At 39.5% G+C, this 13,091-nt stretch overlaps 1 protein-coding gene across 1 annotated transcript in view; it reads right to left on the bottom strand.

The window, feature by feature from the left end:
* The window catches only part of ece2a (endothelin converting enzyme 2a), a 98,896-nt gene that overhangs the window by 41,609 nt on the left and 44,196 nt on the right, over window positions 1–13,091 (bottom strand). Inside the window, exon 3 of the mRNA XM_086272065.1 lies at window positions 8,859–9,142. Within this exon, the coding sequence (XP_086128191.1) occupies window positions 8,859–9,142 (284 nt within the window). The remainder of the gene's footprint in view (window positions 1–8,858; window positions 9,143–13,091) is intronic.

The following is a 13,091-nucleotide window of genomic DNA, read 5'->3' as shown; positions in this document are numbered from 1 at the left end:
AGATTAGAAATGAGAGGGACAGCTCAGGTTGAGTGGTTAGAAAGGAAGGTTGAGTTTGGACATGGGAGGAGCAGGGACAGTTGACTCAGGATGTTGACGATGGAGCTACCAAACAGGAGGAAAACAGGAAGACCTCAGAGGTTCATGGATTTAGTGACAGAAGAAACACAGAGGACTACTGTGTTATTAGCTGTGGCGACACCTAAAGGGAGCAGCCAGAGAAGATTTTAAAGTTAATTTTAACAAGCTTTCTACACTCCATGTGACTTGCTAAGCAAGCGTGCTCGCAGTAGCTGATAGCTTAGCACTCCAAATTTTCATCTAAATGTTGTCACTTTAATCTGGAACAAAGGATTGAGATGGGCACAGTACTAATCCTCGAGCTACCATTGGTTTGATCACAAAACCAATGGTAGCTCTACCATACATACAGTCCATGAGGATAAGTATATGCGTATTCTAAAAAAAGCAAATTTGCATGACTTACTACATTGTTTTGTAAATGACACATTAGGTTACTTAACTACTTTCTGGAGCCGCCTAAGTAAAGTTTAAACTAAATATCATGTAATAAAAATGAACTTTGGCCTACAGTCCTATACATTGACCTAACAAAAAGCACTCTGAAGATCACAAACCTCCCACATAGCAGCTCACTCTCTGTGCATTATTTCCTTTTAACTGAATATTAGTGGATATTGTAATCATTAATTTTTGTTATTTGTTCTTTTTAAACTTACTTTATGAAGTTTGTAGTGCAGTAAAAATCAGATTGCAGATGTTTGATTTTTTTTTTTAAGATAATCTTATCATCAAACATTTCCTGTAAATCAATTTATGTAATGAGGCTAATGGCAATTGTTTGCTTAGTAACTGTAATTTGATTACTATTTAACAGGTCATTTAGTTGTTTCCCATGTAGGTTCATGTTTCTTAGAACTCTCCTTCCCAGTGTACAGTGTGAACCATCAGTGCTGTCACACTGGCTAAGTGCAATGAAAAATGCAGGAATCTACTAGATTATGTAAGATTACCAAGAAGAAAAGGAGGCGTCTCCTGTCAGTTTAAGAGAGAGACTTGTAGACGGACTAAGGAGGATTAGAAACAAGCTGAAAAAAAGCAGATGAGAAGTGCTACACGTATTTATAAAATTATTAATTGCATACTAAAACAATTGGGTCTACAGATGTGAGATACACCACATCCGACTGTGTGAGATGAGCTGAATAAAGTTGTCATTAACTCTTGCCATACACCTACGCACCGCATAATGCAGCACAACAATGAAAAAGCTCTGACCATATCACTCACACTTCTTTGACTGATGGAAGAGACTGTGAAGATGCCGAGGCCAGAAAGAGCTAACAACAAATGCTCAGTTAAGACTTGTGTTGCGGTCTAGGTAATTATAACACAGTAAACCACCATACTGGATACTACATTTCTGAAATGACTGGAATTTTCCATAACACTTACTGTCATAAGCGAGGGCCCACACTAGTCTTTGAAGGACACATTTCTGTTATAACTGTTAACTTACATCTGTGACAGCTTCAATACCAGGCAGACTGAGCATGCAACACATGCACAGTATACATCGAAACATGTAGAATCGTTAGAATCGTTGTCCAAAATATATCCATTTGAAACATTTAGCATTCGTTTTTATTGTGCAAATGTTGTAATTTTTTTTAAAATGAAAGTATAAAGTACTCACTATGAAGGTGTATTAGGGCAGCATTAAGAATAAAATATATTATTGTTCATTTTGAGAATAAAGTCAAAATTTCAAAGTTTGTGGCGGAACAGCAACGTCCATGTTGGCCACTTTAAAGATGGCGAGTGAACATGGCGCCTTCCACAAACCGGTGCCTGCTCCTGCATATTCTTACGTTTATGAAAATACATCACTTTTTACACATTAATCAATGTATACTTATGAGGACAACCTTCTTTTTCCATTAAATTACCTAAAAAATTACTTATGATACCATTAACCCTTTAAGACCTACCATAGAACCAAGTCCGCCAGAGCTTATATTATATTTTTACATGCTGTAGTGCCATTTTTGGCAGCATTTCAAGTTGATATACATCAATACAACCAGTATAGCCCAAATTTTAATGTCTGCATTAAATGCATAGTAATTACATAAATTGCAAAAAAGTGCAATAAACTACAAAAAATTATAATTTTTTTTTGTTTTTTTAACATATATTTCTAGTTAGAGAAATTTAAGAGGCTTATCCCTCAAACTGTAAATACAAAAAAGTTGCACAAAATAATTTCCCACCAAAGGAAATTTATTTTAAGTGTCTTCATAGTTTTATTTTTGAAATACACCAATTTTTATATACTGCAGGAAAAACAAAAATAAATATTATAATGCAAATTTGCAAAAAAAAACAGCAGCATATACATCAAAATAAACTATTTCCAGCAGTGCAATTTGAGTCCTAAGCATCCCAGAAACGACACAGAAAGTCATAAAGTCAAACATAACTTTTAAAAACTCCAGTATAGGCTCATAAGGCCCTGATGGTAAAATGACGTCACTTCTGGTTTGGGCAGGACATGGCGGACATGCGATAGTTCGCGCTAATGGACGTAGGAAGTGTTACTAACAGCTGATCGGATCGGCAAAGCATGTTTCTAGAATATTATGTTTTTGTTGCTGGAAGTGCTTTTGCAGGAAACTGTGACTTAGGACAAGCTGATGGCATAAGATAAGTACAACTCCTCTGGTTTCATATGCAAAAACAATTATTGCGCTAGCTTATGTGGTTGCAGTGCTACCGGGATTTAAAAATAGTTATGCAAAACGGAGCGTGCCCGCTCCAACCGGCTATAAAGGGTTAAGTGTAAATGATTCATTTTGAACATATATAATTAGACATCAAATGCAAACCTATCCATACTTAAGATGACTGGTTAAACCTGTAAACTGAAATCAACCACAAGCTAAAACACTTTGGTTAAATCTCTTGCACTATTGTGTGCAATTCTGTGCAGAATTAACAAACTCATGAATTACCAAATTTTCAGCTGCACTTGAGTAAACTTCTGGACATTGCATAATCTCCGCTTCAGTGCCTTGAGCAAACAAACTGCATTTAAGACAGCTACAAAACAGATGTCTTAAAGTAAACTTGCCTCACTGATTGAAACCAAGGACTAGTCTTTACCTCTTTAAACAGGACTAAAGGTTAGCAATTAAAAGTGTTAGTCTGAGATGATATCTAATGAAAGAGTCTCCATAGCAACAGAGTGATTCACAGAGCGTGTCAGCTTGTGAAATAAATTTCACACTTCAGTGAACTGCAGCTTCTACTGTGTTTGTGTGTCACCATGATGGCAATAAAAATAAAACTCTATTGTTATTACGTGTATTGTGTCATGGCTTTATATACAGTACGTGTGTCCTACATCGGATAACTGTGTGGGAAAGTGTTGCTGCCTGGGATTTCTGGTGGAACTGATTTCACAGATTTCTCCAAGGCTTAAGGCTTCTTATGCATCGTTATTTTCAATTTCACATAAAATAATTAATATTGCATGAAAAGGGCAGGTTTCAGCTTTGATTTGAGAAATTGTTTATTAATATACTAATATGCATTTTAAACTAATTTCTTTTGACATGCAGTGTTTCTTCTGTCACCTTTGACTATTCAGCTGCACAGAGAAAGAGTGATTCTCATGTCAACTAAATATTTTTGCATGTCATTTGCAGTAATGTAGTGTTTGTGCTGTTTTTTGTTACGGCCTTTGGATAATGGGCAGTTATTTTTGATAGGTTCTTTTTTTAACATCCAAACTAAACCTTGGCTTTTAATGTTCCCTTTACCTGAGGTATCTCAAACAGTGTTAAACTCCAAGATTATCTTTAATTGTGATCAGCTGACAATCCCAAATGGGCAGCATGGTGATACAGTGGTGAGCAATACAGTTCTTAGCTTGGACCTTTTCGTTGGGGTTTCCTCCCATAGTCCACAGACAAGTGTGTGAGATTAACTTGACATTAGGTACTTATGTGACCATGAAAGGTTGACGGAGTCTCCACCTTAGCCTCATGACACACGGGCAGCCTGTCAGCTAAGATAAACTGCCTATAACCCGTTACTCTGGCTGGATGAGTCGTTAGGAACATTAATGGATGGATGGCCAATTTCTAACGTGAAGAGTTGATCTCTGATTTTGGTAAAAGAGTCAAATTCTACATGTACCAGTAGAAGAGTTATATATTTTAATGTTAAAATGTAACTGGACATTCAATTACAGAATATTAATGTATTTAATCTCTCTGCAAGGCTTTCAGGTATTTTTTGACCTTCAGGGATTCTTTTTGTTGCATAAAGCTTTTTGAAACCATTTTAATGTTACCTCCACTAATCTTCTAACAGGATATGCACTGACTTAAAAACACAAAAACAAAACATAAAAACTATTTGGGACAAATTTTCCATGAAAATCCAAAGGATGTGATCTTCATGCTCACCAACATGCACTTGCAGCTAAACCTCTTCTTTGTTTTCCTTTAACGCCAACAACAATGGGCCCACTATACTCACACTGCACTTCAAAACTGACATCAAATCCCCTGGTGCAAGCTACAGTACGCTTTCATGTTTTTGGCTTATAACGTCACACAGGGTGCTGTTGCTGCCCCCACAGCCAAGTCAATTACATGAGCGTACGATCATGTCAGTTTTTACTGCCATTTTAATGATAACTGCAGAGAAGTTCAGAGATTCAGAGATCATATAGACTGAAAAGACGAGGCTTTCTGGAAAGAACTTCGAAAGAAATATATGATAGTTTTGCTTCTGGTGATGTGGAAGTTTTATCTAAGTGGCGACATCTTTTATTTACGAGAATAGCGAGTACTCATCCCTGGTATGAACAGTACAGAGCTGTTGAGATGCCACTGTTTGCATGAAACAACCAATACAGCGAGTGTAATGGACCTCTAAGCAGAACTAAATAGCACTGCTTAGAAATTGAGTGCATTAATTACTAAAAATATGAAGTCATGCACATGCTTTAAACAGGACTTTCTCAGTGTCAACACTGAGTAAGAAGCAGAATTGGCTAACCAGCTATTTACTACGATGAGTAGCTAAAAATTTATCTAAGCTGGCCAGTGAGCTAACAGCGCCAAACTTACTCCTCTCACCCCTGACTGGTCACGGCAGATGGCCACTCCTCCCTGAGCCTCCTTCTCACTGAGTTTTCTTCCTGTTAAAAAGGAGTTTTTCCTTCCTACTGTCGCCAAAGCTCTTGCCCGAAGGAGGTCCCATTTTTATTTGTATTACTGTAGGGTCTTTAAATTACAATATAAAGCACAATGAGGCAACTTTTGCTGTGATTTCGTAGATAAAATGTAAATAAAACTGAATTTAATAACTCCGTGTCGCACAGTCTTGTGTCTGGCTTATCAATGTTTGGCCAGGGCTAGGTCTCACGCAAAGTGCAAGCACACACACGACGAGGCTGATGGCTGTCCATGACCAGTTTTCTGGATGTTACACAGAAACTATTGAAATAATTAACAAAATATGCACTTTGCCTCAACTTTTGTACACTCAGCCTTGTGTTTATACGATCTGTTCTCATACTGATGAGAAATAACAGTCCGCTGGTGTAAAGTGACATGATTCACCAATTTTCTCTGGTATATTTCTTTATTTTTTAACTCAACACGATTAATCTTTGGGAATCTCTTTCAAAGCAGGCTTTAGATTAAAGTGTTCTGCACTGTTCTTCCTCCCCTCCCCTCAGCTTCTCCCTCTCCTTTGCTACCTTCTTCTCATCCGTCTCACACTGGCGCACTGCTCATTAGCTTTCTGTCAGTCTTGGTTTCTGTCTCCCACTCCTTCTCTTTTTCTCCCTCTCTCAATTCCTTTCTCCTCTGCTGCCATCCACTCCCCCACCCTCCCCACCACCAATTCTTCTTTTCTTCTGTGATTTCAACAAAAGTTTCTTCAGGGATCTCCTTCATTTTCATCACTCTCTCCTATGCTCACCATTTTCTCACCTTCCCTCTTTTCTTTCTCACCTTTCTTTCTCGCTCGCGTCTCCCTCCGTCTGTCCCCTTTTTCCGCTTTGTGAAAATGCTTTCTGTAAGAATTGAAAGTAGGCTCTGAAGCCGCCACCCACATTCCTGCTAAACACACGCTCACACATAAACAAGAATCGTGACTGTCTGTGCCCATAAAAGCCAGAGTGAGACGGCAAACGTACACTAGTGCTGAAGACAAAAACACTGCTGTGTACTTGTGATCACAGAGAAGTTCATAAAGATACATGTAAACCAACATGAAGCAGAGGGATAGCCACGAGCATGAGGCAGCTGAGAAAAATTAAAGGAGAAAGGGTGCTTGGGAACTTGAGCTTCTTATTGAAATGGCTTTTAAACAGGCGTCTTCATGAGTTCAGCTTCACTCCTCTAGAAGGGAATTCAAATCCTCCCATCTGTCCACCAATCACACTCACTGATCCTTCTTTAATACTTCCTTCTGTTAGAGGAAAACACCCAAGTCACCGTCCCTACAAACTGGGCCCACAGACAGCACTGTCTATATCCTTGTTTACTTCACAAGTCAGGGTTGTCCTCGGTTAAGCTTTAAGCATTAAAAATTGGGATAACTTGAAAAAACTGACATTTAAATACTTCTAATCTAATAACATTTCTTCTTGGTGTATCATTTAAAGCACTTCACTCACTTGTTGCTGTAACTATTAGGATGGATGATTAGGAGAAAAACTTCAAGTTCAAATGAATTCATTTAAGCACATATTGTAACTCGGGCTGCAAGTAATCACATAACACAACATGGCAAAGCTCTCGAATGTTTGGCTACTTTTGGAGTTGTTGAATTGTTTTACAGTAGAGCATCACTGATGCAAACGGCACTGTACGACAAAGCTGAGATGAAACTGACATCACAGCCGCTTTTACAAGCCGCCATTACTGGATGCTGTGCACCTCTCGAGTTTTGTAAACCCGGTGTGCCGCGCCGTTGGAACAGAGTGGAAGACACGATTGTTCAACTGTGTTGGTTTCTACAGCTATTTTAATGATATGTCAGGGGAAAAAGCAATTTCTTTGCTTCTGGTTTTGACGCTTTCACCTTTTGTACCAGTGCAATGTGGAGGCATTGTCTGAGCAGCTGCAGCTATCGTTCAGGAGGTATAACAGCGAGCATGAAGGGTTGTGGCTGTGTGATGAGGTCACCTGCGTCCATGTTGTCTCACTTGGTTTTTTAATATTCACACCTACAGACAGTAATATAGTTCATTCTGAGTCACTCTTGAGTTTACATTTAATCTTAGATATTTGATTTATGTCCAGTAAAATAATCATAGTTTACAAAACGTAAATCTACATGACTTTAATGTCGGTCAAAATAGTTATCGTTTATTGTTGCTTAATTCAAATCAGCAGCCTACGTATGACCCTGATATTAACTGCAAATATTAATGGTAATAGTCACCGGAAAAGCTTCATACTACTTTCATTTATAAATTGTTGATTTGTGTGTAATTTTAAGGTTTTGCACAAGAAAATGCAAATGTTTCAAATCTGCATTAACATCACTTTTACTTAGTGCTCTCAAGCTGCTTCCATTAAAATGAGTCACACTCTGTGACCTTTTCCACTGTAACATTTACTGTAATTATAGGCTGTGTGTTAGACGTAAGACTCTATACACCTGTCATTTTAACATAAATAATGAATTATACCTTACTTAGCCGTTCTTCAAATGCTCAGTAAGTACATCATGAGTAATTCTTCCCCATTCAGAAATCACAAGTTTCCTACTTCAGTTAATAGTGGAGCTCTCTTGTCTTAATATGCGAAGGTCAAGCACAGCAAATGACCAAAACATTGTCATTGTCACATTGACACAGTGGCAGTTAGTGCTTAGGCGAGCAGCTGAAGGGCACTCAGCTTCTTGCCACTACGCTGATGGGCTGTGGAGTGGAAATGTAAAGTGCCACTAATTTCACTGTCAGAAAGTCATTTACAAATAAACCGTACTGCTGCTCGCCGTAAAACAGCTCTCAAACCATCATAGGTGTGTAGCGACACTAGTGGCCTGCAAAACAGGCAAAGGACAGCTCTGTAAAAACGGACAAATATACAGTTTAGACGTATTTACATTTGATTTTTTAACTTTGCCATGCATCAGCTACAAATGTCAACATTAATACTACTAATGATAATATTTTGACCTTAATTAACTTACAGAAAACATACATTGTTTCAAATTGATGATTTTTCTGAAACCATGATATTTCGAATGAATGAATGAATGAATGAATGAATGCTGCTTCCTTGTCACAATTGATTACCACTGTGGGTAGCTCCATGTGTCTGATTTGGCAGTTTTAAACCAGGATGCCCTTCCTGACTTAACCTCAAAAGGGATTTGCGTCTCTGGTTTGAATTGCACCCATCAATAACCCATCAGCAGTAAAAGGCTGATGGGTTATTGTTTACAACTGTAAATAAATCTGTAAATTATCTGAAAAATCTGAGTATGTTGATGGTTTTCATTTACAGATCCTTGTTTTGTTCCTGTTATCATGTTTTCTAAAGTTTGAAAAAAACCTGCTGTAACTGAAAGCAAATTACCACGTGATGGTTGGACTGTACCATAAACTAGTGCTGCAGTGGTGAGTGGTAGTGAGTTCTCAGTAGGCACCAGGTGGGAAAACAAATGTGCTTTCACAAAAACTCTCAGGTTCCCACAAACAGAAAGCAGAAACATTTTTGGTGAGTAATCCGACGTAACAAGAGAACCTCAACCCACAAAATATCGAACCTCTGCAAGGAAAAGTTTTTCAAAAATACCTCTGTGAGTGCTTGGTGAATGGAACAAGCAGTTTGAGATGAAACCTCCCAAGGCGTTTTCTCATTCACCATGATGGCATCCAGGGTGGCCTTCTCTAGTATGACATCAAAGGAGGAATCCGGGAAGGAGAGCTGCCGCACGTCCATCTGATGCCATGTCATACCTGGGCAGTGACTGTACCTGGCGCTCATTGTCCTGATGCACACAGATGAATAATCTATGTTGGCAATAGTATGATAGCCAGCGCTGTACATGTCACCACTCATACTGCTGTTTCCGCAACCTGTGGAAGAGCAATAAAACAAAGTGAGCCAGTGCCAAGTGAAAAGTGCAAGACACATACAAGAGATGAAAGGTCAGGAGGGGAGAGATGATGGCACGGGGGAGAAGGGAACATAAAAGGATAAGTCTGAATCCGATGTTTCAAATGACCCATATATTTTTCAAGTTGCAGTTATACAATCACATGATCACTATAGCATGATGTAATTACATAAAGCCTTCCAGGGCACCGCACAAGAGACACACACAAAGTCTCTGTTTCATCAAACTTATTTAGTATGAAACCTCACACTTCAGGGCGGTCATGTAAATGTGCGTTCAGAGGGTGCAGCTTATGCTGAAGTGATGTCAGACTCATGAGATCATCGCCAGCTACAAGGTTTCAACTTTGTCACCAAGCACCACGTGCACGAAACCAGAGCATCCAAAGAAAGAGGACAAAAGAAATGTAAGGGTAACAAGATGAAAATAATCTGCTGAATGTAGATTCTCACCTTTTTGAATCATATGACTCAAATCATGCAGTCGGAGGAGGAGCAGTGGGTGGAGATGATAGGAAAGGAGGGAAAGAAAAGAGTAGGAGGAGGACTTGTGGGGGACATACACCATGTTGATGCACATGTTCTGTTTGCTGTAAAGCTGAAGATGTGTCAAGCATGATCATGCATCTGTATTTAAGAGTTATCCGTCTGGGGAGGGAGGAAAGTGTGATAAAGTGCGGGGCTGTGATATCCAGCAGCATGTTGGCATCGACACCTCGGTTGCAAACGTGTGGCTGGCGCTTGTTATCACCTTACTGCTTCTACTAATTACCAGCCTGAAAAAACCCCATGTGTGTCTGAGTGTGTGTGCAAGTGTCTGCAGCCTCACACTAAAAACACATTTGCCATTTATTTCGGTGTGTATGTGTGCAGTACATGTGCAGATGTTGTATATTTGTAGCTGGAATTCATTTTCACACACTGACAGCCACAAACAACATGAAGACAGAAGATGTGAAACCCAAGGCAATAAAGTCAGAATTGAAATAGCAAGAATATTATACTGAATTACATTAAATCCCAGGAATGAAAGAAAATTCCTGCACCAAATAAAGTGCTAAACTCATATAAATCAGCAGTACCCAAACTTTTTCATCTCATGTCCCCCTCAGCGCTGTAAGATGGACTAAAAAATGATCAAATGTTTGGGTTTGGACAACTTTCAGCTTACTATGATTCAGTTGTGATTAGTTAAAAGTTTTAACAGAAGACTTGTCCTGCTGCTTAGTAATAAAGTCCACGCTCTTTCAATTTAGGTTTTGAATATCAGGATATAAGTAGGCCCTAAAATTAGGCAAATAAAATTTCAACACTACAAAATCACATGACATATTACATCATGGCATTATTTGTTTAACGCCGAAGCAATGGGTGAAAAAATAACTACATCAGTACTGCTTCCACAGGAATTAAGTGGGTACTTGGTTAATTGTCCATCAGCCTGTGAAAGCACCGGCTGCACTCAGGTAAGTGTTAACACAATGCCAAGGATGAAAGACGTCAGCAATAAACTTGGAGTAGCAACTGTTGCTGCCCATCAATATGGGAAGGGTTATAAAGTGAGAAACACTATTCGCAAGTGGGAAACATTCAAGACAGCTGCGAGTGTTCCCAGGAGAGGACGTCCCACCAAATTCGTCCCAAGGTCAGATCGTGAAATGTTCAGAGAAACTGAGAAAACAAAAGCTACATCTCACTCCGTGGAGCTCTCAGTTAGCATGTTAACGTTTGTAACAACACAATTAGAAAAAGACTGAACAAATATGGCTTGTTTGGAAGGGTCCCGGATAGAAAGCCTCTTCTGTCTAAAAAGAACAAGACAGGTTTACAAAGTTGGGTCTGAACAAAACCACAAGATTTCTGGAACAATGACCTTTGGACCAAAGTGGAGCACAAGCATTTCAGCACAAATGCCTAAAACCAAGTGGTGGAGGGGTGACAATTTGCAGCCACTGCACCTTGAAATCATTGAGTTGTTGCCCATAAAGACCTCTGTATACCAAAGTATTCTAGAGTCTAATGTGACGCTGTCTGTCTGACAGCTGGGACAGCTCAGTCAAAACTGGGTCATGCAACAGGAGCAAATCTACAACAGAATGGCAAAAAAAGAAAATAATCAGTGTTGTCAATATAATGGCCCAGTGAAAGTCCAGAAGCTTGTTCTTGCAAGGCTTGTTCTGTTTTAGTCAGTTTTCTCAGTACTAATAATAAATTCATTCTACCAGTTGAGCTATTCTTGCTGCCTGACTATTGCCTTAGTAGCCCTGAAGTACTTGCACCCCTGATTGGAAACTACTGCCAAAGACCTGACCTGTGATCAGTGTGCATTCACAGGGAAAGACGTGAGAGTGTGTGTTCCAGATATCAGAGAGCTGGAACCATGTAGTCCCTGATGGCTCTCCCCGAGAAGTTGGCTTCAGGACGAGGGAGGAAAATATGTCAACACCGCTGGTCAGAGTCAAATAGTTGAACACTTTCTTTATGGATGACTGGAATAAGAGAGGAGGTGCCAGAGTTGAATTACGCAGCCTCAACAGGTTATTTTAGATAAGTTTAATCTCCCTTTGCCTCTGCCAAGAGCAACAGGCAACAACTTTGGAAAACAGACTACATGAAGAAAAGCAACCTGATAAAAAAAACATAGCCGGAGAAGGCACAAACAAAAGTGGCTTCAACATTTGGGAAACATTACGGCTAATTTCACAATAACTATGCAGTAAAAACAAAGCCTCGCTTCATGCCCGCATTTGGTGTTTTACTGAGTAGATCAAATCACTTCTGCTCACCCTCTCAAATCCTCAAGCAAGCCAGACATTGTTTCCAAAGGGGTCTCCCCAAAGGCAAAGCCGTGTGTGCATGTTTTCTTTTTCCATGCACTTGGCTCCAAAGATGGGGTGTCACATGACGGCTCATTCCTACGGGTTGTCACGACATTTATAGTTACCAGGCTGTCATCAAAGACACTACTTTCTTTTTGGGTCCGTGACATCAGCCGGTACCCCCTGCAACCTCCGACCTTTACACAAACACACAGACTCTTCGATCTGCCTGCAGACACACAGCCAAAGAAGAGAAATCTGACTGGATTACTGCCACTTTATTATATTCCGTGTGTAGGGAGGCTGTAAATAAACCATTTAAAGTTACGGGCTTGAACTAGAGTTCAGGCTGTTGGTTCTCATATTAATAAATGCAAATATTAAAAGAACACATTGCAGAACTTTATTTCACAAAACATCTCAAGTCCTTCTTACTGCAGAATCATTCATTAAAAAAAAAAGTATGATGGCTCTCTTGATGTGGGTGGCAAGCCTGAAAATGTTAAGAAATAGTAGATTAGGATGTTGGTGCGGTTAGCGATTGCATGTACTATGTGTGTTTATGTGACAAAGGTTCATTTAGGACATCAGGCCAGTTTAGGTCAGTCTGCAGCCTGAAGTCTGTTTTTCCTCTGGCTGGAAGCGAGGCAGCTAAAACCTCCTGATAGCCAGAGAGTACATCCTAACTGGATTATTCAGAGTGGCGGGCTGGGAGACTAAAGTTAGAGGTGTCATTTCACCTCCTCCTGTGTGTGCATGTGTGTGATGGAAAATCTGAGTCCTCCCGCACTTAAAATGTTTCATGCCATTCCATCCAAAATACAAAAACAAACAGTGGCGTACAACAGTCATCTGTTTGCAACATATATAAACAGTTTGTTGCTTCAAGTGCATCCACTGTTTGCTTTTCTGCATCCATTTATAAACTGTAATCCAACACAAACAAGTTTGTGTGTGTGGTTTTTTTTTTAAATAAGACAGGAAGTAAACGAGCTGCCAGCACTGAGAGAAATGTTGCCCAAACATGGAGGTGGTTCCTTCTATCAGACAACAATGGTATCAGGTCACCTGTTTGACTTCACAAAGCCTT

The sequence above is a fragment of the Aulonocara sp. 'chitande type north' Nkhata Bay genome, linkage group LG18 (genome assembly GCF_057382095.1).
Source record: "Aulonocara sp. 'chitande type north' Nkhata Bay isolate Kocher_YH1m ecotype deep benthic linkage group LG18, A_spYH_male_GT1.1, whole genome shotgun sequence".
Classification (NCBI taxonomy): domain Eukaryota; kingdom Metazoa; phylum Chordata; class Actinopteri; order Cichliformes; family Cichlidae; genus Aulonocara; species Aulonocara sp. 'chitande type north' Nkhata Bay.
This window is presented reverse-complemented; position numbering and strand designations above follow the sequence as displayed.